Here is an 11,197-nt window from a genome sequence, read left to right as displayed (position 1 = left end):
CTCTCTGCCTCTCCCTCTTTTCCTCCATATTCCTCCCCTCCCTCTCCCTCCCCTCTCTCTTTTCCTCCATATTCCTCCACTCTCTCCCTCTCCCTCTTTTCCTCCATATTCCTCCTCTCCCTCCCTCTCCCTCTTTTCCTCCCCTCTCCTGTCACCTGTCTGTCAATCTCCCGGTGCATGCTGAATTCTGTCCATTCTTTAATTTCTCTCTCTTTCTCGCCCCCCCCCCCCCCCCCCCCCCCCCTTTATTCATTGGTTCTGTCGTTCCCACAGGGTTTGCCAGAGCGGGGCCGGTACCCGGCTTCCAAGGAGACACGCTGCTGCTCGCCTTCTCTGATTTGAGACAAGTAAGTCTTTGTGTTTCTTTATTATATCACTCCCTCTCTTTTCTATTAGCCTCTCTCTCCTTCTCTCTCTCTCTCTCTCTCTCTCTCTCTCTTCTCTCTCTCTCTCTCTCTCCTTCTCTCTCTCTCTCTCTCTCTCTCTCCTTCTCTCTCTCCTTCTCTCTCTCCTTCTCTCTCTCTCTCTCTCTCTCTCCTTCTCTCTCTCTCCTCTCTCTCTCTCTCTCTCCTTCTCTCTCTCCTCTCTCTCTCTCTCTCCTTCTCTCTCTCCTTCACTCTCTCCTTCTCTCTCTCCTTCTCTCTCCTTCTCTCTCTCCTCTCTCTCTCTCTCTCTCCTTCTCTCTCTCTGTTTCTCCCTCTCTCTCTCTCTCTCACTCTCTCTGTCTCTCTCTCTCTCTGTCTCTCTCTCTCTCTCTCTCTCTCTCTCTCTCTCTCTCTCTCTATATATATATATAATCTCTGCTCTTCTTTATTATATCACTCCCTCTCTTTTCTATTGGCCGCTCTCCTTCTCTCTATATATATACATCTCTGCTGTTCTAGAGCATCTCTCTATATATATCTCTGGTGTTCTAGAGCATCTCTCTATATATCTCTCTGCTGTTCTAGAGCATCTCTCTATATATCTCTCTGCTGTTCTAGAGCATCTCTCTCTATATACATCTCTGCTGTTCTAGAGCATCTCTCTATATACATCTCTGCTGTTCTAGAGCATCTCTCTATATACATCTCTGCTGTTCTAGAGCATCTCTCTCTCTATACATCTCTGCTGTTCTAGAGCATCTCTCTATATACATCTCTGCTGTTCTAGAGCATCTCTCTATATACATCTCTGCTGTTCTAGAGCATCTCTCTCTATATACATCTCTGCTGTTCTAGAGCATCTCTCTATATACATCTCTGCTGTTCTAGAGCATCTCTCTCTCTATACATCTCTGCTGTTCTAGAGCATCTCTCTCCATATACATCTCTGCTGTTCTAGAGCATCTCTCTATATACATCTCTGCTATTCTAGAGCATCTCTCTCTCTATACATCTCTGCTGTTCTAGAGCATCTCTCTATATATATCTCTGCTGTTCTAGAGCATCTCTCTCTCTATACATCTCTGCTGTTCTAGAGCATCTCTCTCTATATACATCTCTGCTGTTCTAGAGCATCTCTCTATATACATCTCTGCTGTTCTAGAGCATCTCTCTCCATATACATCTCTGCTGTTCTAGAGCATCTCTCTATATACATCTCTGCTGTTCTAGAGCATCTCTCTCTATATACATCTCTGCTGTTCTAGAGCATCTCTCTATATATATCTCTGCTGTTCTAGAGCATCTCTCTATATATATACATCTCTACTGTTCTAGAGCATCTCTCTCTATATATACATCTCTGCTGTTCTAGAGCATCTCTCTATATACATCTCTGCTGTTCTAGAGCATCTCTCTATATACATCTCTGCTGTTCTAGAGCATCTCTCTATATATATACATCTCTACTGTTCTAGAGCATCTCTCTCTATATATACATCTCTGCTGTTCTAGAGCATCTCTCTCTATATATACATCTCTGCTGTTCTAGAGCATCTCTCTATATACATCTCTACTGTTCTAGAGCATCTCTCTATATACATCTCTGCTGTTCTAGAGCATCTCTCTCTATATACATCTCTGCTGTTCTAGAGCATCTCTATATATATCTCTGGTGTTCTAGAGCATCTCTCTATATATCTCTCTGCTGTTCTAGAGCATCTCTCTCTATATACATCTCTGCTGTTCTAGAGCATCTCTCTCTATATACATCTCTGCTGTTCTAGAGCATCTCTCTCTATATACATCTCTGCTGTTCTAGAGCATCTCTCTCTATATACATCTCTGCTGTTCTAGAGCATCTCTCTATATATATCTCTGGTGTTCTAGAGCATCTCTCTCTATATACATCTCTGCTGTTCTAGATCATCTCTCTCTATATACATCTCTGCTGTTCTAGAGCATGTCTCTATATATCTCTCTGCTGTTCTAGGGCATCTCTCTCTATATATCTCTGGTGTTCTAGAGCATCTCTCTCTATATATCTCTGGTGTTCTAGAGCATCTCTCTATATATATCTCTGGTGTTCTAGAGCATCTCTCTATATATATCTCTGGTGTTCTAGAGCATCTCTCTATATATATCTCTGGTGTTCTAGAGCATCTCTCTATATATATCTCTGGTGTTCTAGAGCATCTCTCTATATATATCTCTGGTGTTCTAGAGCATCTCTCTATATATATCTCTGGTGTTCTAGAGCATCTCTCTATATACATCTCTGCTGTTCTAGAGCATCTCTCTCTATATACATCTCTGCTGTTCTAGAGCATGTCTCTATATATCTCTCTGCTGTTCTAGAGCATGTCTCTATATATATCTCTGCTGTTCTAGAGCATCTCTCTATATACATCTCTGCTGTTCTAGAGCATCTCTCTCTATATACATCTCTGCTGTTCTAGAGCATCTCTCTATATATATCTCTGGTGTTCTAGAGCATCTCTCTATATATATCTCTGGTGTTCTAGAGCATCTCTCTATATACATCTCTGCTGTTCTAGAGCATCTCTCTCCATATACATCTCTGCTGTTCTAGAGCATCTCTCTCTATATACATCTCTGCTGTTCTAGAGCATCTCTCTATATATATCTCTGGTGTTCTAGAGCATCTCTCTCTATATACATCTCTGCTGTTCTAGAGCATCTCTCTCCATATACATCTCTGCTGTTCTAGAGCATCTCTCTCTATATACATCTCTGCTGTTCTAGAGCATCTCTCTCTATATACATCTCTGCTGTTCTAGAGCATCTCTCTCCATATACATCTCTGCTGTTCTAGAGCATCTCTCTCTATATACATCTCTGGTGTTCTAGAGCATCTCTCTCTATATACATCTCTGCTGTTCTAGAGCATCTCTCTCTATAAATCTCTGCTGTTCTAGAGCATGTCTCTATATATCTCTCTGCTGTTCTAGAGCATCTCTCCATATACATCTCTGCTGTTCTAGAGCATCTCTCTCTATATATCTCTCTGCTGTTCTAGAGCATCTCTCTATATATATCTCTGGTGTTCTAGAGCATCTCTCTCTATATCTCCCTGCTGTTCTAGAGCATCTCTATCTCCCTGCTGTTCTAGAGCATCTCTCTATATATATCTCTGGTGTTCTAGAGCATCTCTCTCTATCGCTGCTGTTCTAGAGCATGGTTACCGCCAGTTAACAGTTGGAGCTAGCCAGTTCATATATATATATATATATACATACATACATGCATACATGCATATATACATACATACATACATACATACATACATACATACAGTGGAGAGAACAAGTATTTGATCACCTACCAACCAGTAAGAATTCCGGCTCTCACAGACCTGTTAGTTTTTCTTTAAGAAGCCCTCCTGTCCTCCACTCATTACCTGTATTAACTGCACCTGTCCACACACTCAATCAAACAGACTCCAACCTCTCCACAATGGCCAAGACCAGAGAGCTGTGTAAGGACATCATGGATAAAATTGTAGACCTGCACAAGGCTGGGATGGGCTGCAGGACAATAGGCAAGCAGTTTGGTGAGAAGGCAAAAACTGTTGGAGCGAAATATTAGAAAATGGAAGAAGTTCAAGATGGCGGTCAATCACCCTCGGTCTGGGTTGCGTTGGGAGGCGGGGTGTGTGTGTTGGGAGGCGGGGTGTGTGTGTTGGGAGGCGGGGTGTGTGTTGGGAGGCGGGGTGTGTGTTGGGAGGCGGGGTGTGTGTGTTGGGAGTCGGGGTGTGTGTGTTGGGAGTCGGGGTGTGTGTGTTGGGAGTCGGGGTATGTGTGTCGGGAGTCGGGGTGTGTGTGTCGGGAGTCGGGGTGTGTGTGTCGGGAGTCGGGGTGTGTGTGTCGGGAGTCGGGGTGTGTGAGTCGGGAGGCGGGGTGTGTGTGTCGGGAGGCGGGGTGTGTGTGTCGGGAGGCGGGGTGTGTGTGTCGGGAGGCGGGGTGTGTGTGTCGGGAGGCGGGGTGTGTGTGTCGGGAGGCGGGGTGTGTGTGTCGGGAGGCGGGGTGTGTGTGTCGGGAGGCGGGGTGTGTGTGTCGGGAGGCGGGGTGTGTGTGTCGGGAGGCGGGGTGTGTGTGTCGGGAGGCGGGGTGTGTGGGTTGGGTTGGGAGGCGGGGTGTGTGGGTTGGGTTGGGAGGCGGGGTGTGTGTGTTGGGTTGGGAGGCGGGGTGTGTGTGTTGGGTTGGGAGGCGGGGTGGTCGTCTCAGCTCAGCGGTTCCGAGTGGAAATAGTTGATTATGGACCGCCTGTTTTGTCCTGTGTGAACTGGTTTTCCTGTGTGTACTGGTTTTCCTGTGTGTACTGGTTGTCCTGTGTGTACCGCTCCATGGTGTGTGTGTGTGTGTGTGTGTCTGCGCTATTCTGTGGTGTGTGTTTCTCTACGATGTGTGTGTCGCTTTCCACTGTGTGTGTGTGTGTTGCTGGGAGACTAAGACAGATGGGCTGATGGCAGGATGAATGAGCTGACACACACACACACACACACACACACACACACACACTGTGATGAATGAGCTGACAGATAGATGGATATCCCTTTCTTCTATTGCAACAATTGCTTCTTCTCTTCTTTCTCCGTCTTTGTCCCTCCTGTCCCATGATGCACTTGTTCCCCGCTCCACTGAGAGAGCGAAGGGGGATAAAGAGAAAATAAAGTTTTTTTAAAAAGGAAAATTCATTAATTCTTCTGTTTGCTTCCCCCTGTGTCCCTCCTTCTCCCTCTTTTTACAAGGTCTCAGGAGCAGCCATAGTTCCTCTCTCTCTCTCTCTCGATCTGTCTTTCTCTCCATCCATATCATATTCATTATCATCAAAGAGAAGATGCCCCTTGTGAGGAACTGTGTGTGTGTGTGTGTGTGTGTGTGTGTGTGTGTGTGTGTGTGTGTGTGTGTGTGAGAGAGAATCTGTTTCCGTAGCTGAATGGTCGATAAATCGGGACAAGGCGTGATGGGTAATTTGCGAAAAGAGCCTGAAACCAAGATCAGGCAGGCAGGCCCCCCCCAAACTCCGCCCAGCCAAGCAGGCCCCCCCAAACTCCGCCTAGCCAGGCAGGCCCCCCCCAAACTCCGCCCAGCCAAGCAGGCCCCCCCAAACTCCGCCCAGCCAGGCAGGCCCCCCCAAGTTCAGAGAGCGAGGGATGTAGTGGTGAGATTACAAATGGATTTGGAAGAATTTGGAAAATACAGTGCTAGTCTCTCCCGTCTGTCCTGGTTAAGGAGCCTGTAACTAGTCTCTCCTTTCTGTCCTGGTTAAGGAGCCTGTAACTAGTCTCTCCTGTCTGTCCTGGTTAAGGAGCCTGTAACTAGTCTGTCCTGGTTAAGGAGCCTGTAACTAGTCTCTCCTGTCTGTCCTGGTTAAGGAGCCTGTAACTAGTCTGTCCTGGTTAAGGAGCCTGTAACTAGTCTCTCCCGTCTGTCCTGGTTAAGGAGCCTGTAACTAGTCTCTCCCCTCTGTCCTGGTTAAGGAGCCTATGACTAGTCTCTCCCGTCTGTCCTGTATAAGGAGCCTGTAACTAGTCTCTCCCGTCTGTCCTGTATAAGGAGCCTATGACTAGTCTCTCCTGTCTGTCCTGGTTAAGGAGCCTGTAACTAGTATCTCCTGTCTGTCCTGGTTAAGGAGCCTGTAACTAGTCTCTCCCGTCTGTCCTGTATAAGGAGCCTGTAACTAGTCTCTCCACTCTGTCCTGTATAAGGAGCCTGTAACTAGTCTCTCCCGTCTGTCCTGGTTAAGGAGCCTGTAACTAGTCTCTCCCGTCTGTCCTGGTTAAGGAGCCTGTAACTAGTCTCTCCTATCTGTCCTGGTTAAGGAGCCTGTAACTAGTCTCTCCCGTCTGTCCTGGTTAAGGAGCCTGTAACTAGTCTGTCCTGATTAAGGAGCCTGTAACTAGTCTCTCCTATCTGTCCTGGTTAAGGAGCCTGTAACTAGTCTCTCCCGTCTGTCCTGGTTAAGGAGCCTGTAACTAGTCTGTCCTGATTAAGGAGCCTGTAACTAGTCTCTCCCGTCTGTCCTGGTTAAGGAGCCTGTAACTAGTCTCTCCCGTCTGTCCTGGTTAAGGAGCCTGTAACTAGTCTCTCCCGTCTGTCCTGGTTAAGGAGCCTGTAACTAGTCTCTCCCGTCTGTCCTGGTTAAGGAGCCTGTCACTAGTCTCTCCCGTCTGTCCTGGTTAAGGAGCCTGTAACTAGTCTCTCCCGTCTGTCCTGGTTAAGGAGCCTGTAACTAGTCTCTCCCCTCTGTCCTGGTTAAGGAGCCTATGACTAGTCTCTCCCGTCTGTCCTGGTTAAGGAGCCTGTAACTAGTCTCTCCCGTCTGTCCTGGTTAAGGAGCCTATGACTAGTCTCTCCTGTCTGTCCTGGTTAAGGAGCCTGTAACTAGTATCTCCTGTCCTGGTTAAGGAGCCTGTAACTAGTCTCTCCCGTCTGTCCTGTATAAGGAGCCTGTAACTAGTCTCTCCTTTCTGTCCTGGTTAAGGAGCCTGTAACTAGTCTCTCCCGTCTGTCCTGGTTAAGGAGCCTGTAACTAGTCTCTCCCGTCTGTCCTGGTTAAGGAGCCTGTAACTAGTCTCTCCCGTCTGTCCTGTATAAGGAGCCTGTAACTAGTCTGTCCTGGTTAAGGAGCCTGTAACTAGTCTGTCCTGGTTAAGGAGCCTGTAACTAGTCTCTCCCGTCTGTCCTGATTAAGGAGCCTGTAACTAGTCTCTCCCGTCTGTCCTGGTTAAGGAGCCTGTAACTAGTCTCTCCTATCTGTCCTGGTTAAGGAGCCTGTAACTAGTCTCTCCCGTCAGTCCTGTATAAGGAGCCTGTAACTAGTCTGTCCTGATTAAGGAGCCTGTAACTAGTCTCTCCCGTCTGTCCTGGTTAAGGAGCCTGTAACTAGTCTCTCCCGTCTGTCCTGGTTAAGGAGCCTGTAACTAGTCTCTCCCGTCTGTCCAGGTTAAGGAGCCTGTAACTAGTCTCTTCTATCTGTCCTGGTTAAGGAGCCTGTAACTAGTCTCTCCCGTCTGTCCTGGTTAAGGAGCCTGTAACTAGTCTGTCCTGATTAAGGAGCCTGTAACTAGTCTCTCCCGTCTGTCCTGGTTAAGGAGCCTGTAACTAGTCTCTCCCGTCTGTCCTGGTTAAGGAGCCTGTAACTAGTCTCTCCCGTCTGTCCTGGTTAAGGAGCCTGTAACTAGTCTCTCCTGTCTGTCCTGGTTAAGGAGCCTGTAACTAGTCTCTCCTGTCTGTCCTGGTTAAGGAGCCTGTAACTAGTCTGTCCTGATTAAGGAGCTTGTAACTAGTCTCTCCTGTCTGTCCTGGTTAAGGAGCCTGTAACCCGTCTGTCCTGGTTAAGGAGCCTGTAACTAGTCTCTCCCCTCTGTCCTGGTTAAGGAGCCTATGACTAGTCTCTCCCGTCTGTCCTGGTTAAGGAGCCTGTAACTAGTCTCTCCCGTCTGTCCTGGTTAAGGAGCCTATGACTAGTCTCTCCTGTCTGTCCTGGTTAAGGAGCCTGTAACTAGTATCTCCTGTCCTGGTTAAGGAGCCTGTAACTAGTCTCTCCCGTCTGTCCTGTATAAGGAGCCTGTAACTAGTCTCTCCTTTCTGTCCTGGTTAAGGAGCCTGTAACTAGTCTCTCCCGTCTGTCCTGGTTAAGGAGCCTGTAACTAGTCTCTCCCGTCTGTCCTGGTTAAGGAGCCTGTAACTAGTCTCTCCCGTCTGTCCTGTATAAGGAGCCTGTAACTAGTCTGTCCTGGTTAAGGAGCCTGTAACTAGTCTGTCCTGGTTAAGGAGCCTGTAACTAGTCTCTCCCGTCTGTCCTGATTAAGGAGCCTGTAACTAGTCTCTCCCGTCTGTCCTGGTTAAGGAGCCTGTAACTAGTCTCTCCTATCTGTCCTGGTTAAGGAGCCTGTAACTAGTCTCTCCCGTCAGTCCTGTATAAGGAGCCTGTAACTAGTCTGTCCTGATTAAGGAGCCTGTAACTAGTCTCTCCCGTCTGTCCTGGTTAAGGAGCCTGTAACTAGTCTCTCCCGTCTGTCCTGGTTAAGGAGCCTGTAACTAGTCTCTCCCGTCTGTCCAGGTTAAGGAGCCTGTAACTAGTCTCTTCTATCTGTCCTGGTTAAGGAGCCTGTAACTAGTCTCTCCCGTCTGTCCTGGTTAAGGAGCCTGTAACTAGTCTGTCCTGATTAAGGAGCCTGTAACTAGTCTCTCCCGTCTGTCCTGGTTAAGGAGCCTGTAACTAGTCTCTCCCGTCTGTCCTGGTTAAGGAGCCTGTAACTAGTCTCTCCCGTCTGTCCTGGTTAAGGAGCCTGTAACTAGTCTCTCCTGTCTGTCCTGGTTAAGGAGCCTGTAACTAGTCTCTCCTGTCTGTCCTGGTTAAGGAGCCTGTAACTAGTCTGTCCTGATTAAGGAGCTTGTAACTAGTCTCTCCTGTCTGTCCTGGTTAAGGAGCCTGTAACCCGTCTGTCCTGGTTAAGGAGCCTGTAACTAGTCTGTCCTGGTTAAGGAGCCTGTAACTAGTCTGTCCTGGTTAAGGAGCCTGTAACTAGTCTCTCCCGTCTGTCCTGGTTAAGGAGCCTGTAACTAGTCTCTCCCGTCTGTCCTGGTTAAGGAGCCTGTAACTAGTCTCTCCCGTCTGTCCTGGTTAAGGAGCCTGTAACTCGTCTGTCCTGGTTAAGGAGCCTGTAACTAGTCTGTCCTGGTTAAGGAGCCTGTAACTAGTCTGTCCTGGTTAAGGAGCCTGTAACTAGTCTGTCCTGGTTAAGGAGCCTGTAACTAGTCTGTCCTGGTTAAGGAGCCTGTAACTAGTCTCTCCCGTCTGTCCTGGTTAAGGAGCCTGTAACTAGTCTCTCCCGTCAGTCCTGTATAAGGAGCCTGTAACTAGTCTCTCCCGTCTGTCCTGGTTAAGGAGCCTGTAACTAGTCTCTCCTGTCTGTCCTGTATAAGGAGCCTGTAACTAGTCTCTCCCGTCTGTCCTGGTTAAGGAGCCTGTAACTAGTCTCTCCCGTCTGTCCTGGTTAAGGAGCCTGTAACTAGTCTCTCCCGTCTGTCCTGGTTAAGGAGCCTGTAACTAGTCTCTCCCGTCTGTCCTGGTTAAGGAGCCTGTAACTAGTCTGTCCTGGTTAAGGAGCCTGTAACTAGTCTCTCCCGTCTGTCCTGGTTAAGGAGCCTGTAACTAGTCTGTCCTGGTTAAGGAGCCTGTAACTAGTCTGTCCTGGTTAAGGAGCCTGTAACTAGTCTCTCCCGTCTGTCCTGGTTAAGGAGCCTGTAACTAGTCTGTCCTGGTTAAGGAGCCTGTAACTAGTCTCTCCCGTCTGTCCGGGTTAAGGAGCCTGTAACTAGTCTGTCCTGGTTAAGGAGCCTGTAACTAGTCTGTCCTGGTTAAGGAGCCTGTAACTAGTCTCTTGTTGTGACTGCCTTTGAGCCTGTGGATTACTGAACAAAACGCGCCAACAAAACAGGTTTTTGGATATAGAGAGGGACTTTATCGAACAAAATGAACATTTATTGAGTAAATGGGAGTCTTGTGAGTGCAACCATGTGAAGATCACCAAAGATAAGTGATTAATTGTATCTCTATTTCTGACTTGTGTAACTCCTCTACTTGGCCGGTTAACTGTTTGTAATGATTTGTCTGCGGAGCTCTGTTCTCAGATAATCGCATGGTCTGCTTTCGCCGTAAAGCCTTTTTGAAATCTGACACCGTGGTTGGATTAACAAGAAGTTGTTCTTTAAGCCGATGTATAACACTTGTATGTTTTATGAATTTTTATAATGAGTATAAAAATGATATATAATTAGTTTTTATAATGAGCCCCCCCTTATAGAGCCCCCCCCCTCCCCTTATAGAGGCTCTATAGAGCTCCTTATAGAGCCCCCCCCCCTTATAGAGCCCCCCGTTTATAGAGGCCCCCCCTTATAGAGGCCCCCTCCTTATAGAGCCGGTCCCCCCCTTAGAGCTGATTTCCCCCCCCCCCTCCCCTTATAGGAGCCCCCCCTCCCCGTATAGCCACTAGCAAGTGTGTGTGCACAGACAGATGGTGTCTACCACCACCTCTATATCGACCCCTACCACCTCCTCCTCTATATCGACCCCTACCACCTCCTCCTCTATATCGACCCCTACCACCTCCTCCTCTATATCGACCCCTACTTCCTCCTCCTCTATATCGACACCTACCTCCTCCTCCTCTATATCGACCCCTACCACCACCTCCTCTATATCGACCCCTACCACCACCTCCTCTATATCGACCCCTACCACCACCTCCTCTATATCGACCCCTACTTCCTTCTCCTTTATATCGACCCCTACCACCTCCTCCTCTATATCGACCCCTACCACCTCCTCCTCTATATCGACCCCTACCACCACCTCCTCTATATCGACGCCTTACCACCTCCTCTATATCGACCCCTACCACCACCTCCTCTATATCGACCCCTACCTCCTCTATATCGACCCCTACCTCCTCCTCCTCTATATCGACCCCTACCACCTCCTCCTCTATATCGACCCCTACCACCACCTCCTCTATATCGACGCCTTACCTCCTCCCCTATATCGACGTCTTACCACCTCCTCCTCTATATCGACCCCTACCTCCTCTATATCGACCCCTACCTCCTCCTCTATATAGACCCCTACCTCCTCTATATCGACCCCTACCTCCTCTATATCGACCCCTACCTCCTCCTCCTCTATATCGACCCCTACCACCACCTCCTCTATATCGACCCCTACCACCACCTCCTCTATATCGACCCCTACCACCTCCTCCTCTATATCGACCCCTACCACCACCTCCTCTATATCGACGCCTTACC

At 48.2% G+C, this 11,197-nt stretch overlaps 1 protein-coding gene across 1 annotated transcript in view; it reads left to right on the top strand.

Annotated features, from left to right (window-relative positions):
• The window catches only part of exoc6b (exocyst complex component 6B), a 146,166-nt gene that overhangs the window by 109,176 nt on the left and 25,793 nt on the right, over positions 1-11,197 (top strand). The window contains 1 exon segment of the mRNA XM_090183403.1: positions 274-347. Coding sequence (XP_090039529.1) covers positions 274-347 — 74 coding nt within the window.

This window comes from Oncorhynchus mykiss, chromosome 9 (genome assembly GCF_057628025.1).
Source record: "Oncorhynchus mykiss isolate SJ-2025 chromosome 9, ASM5762802v1, whole genome shotgun sequence".
NCBI classification, from domain to species: Eukaryota; Metazoa; Chordata; class Actinopteri; order Salmoniformes; family Salmonidae; genus Oncorhynchus; species Oncorhynchus mykiss.
Note: the sequence above shows the minus strand (reverse complement) of the source record. Positions and strands in the feature narration are given on the sequence as shown.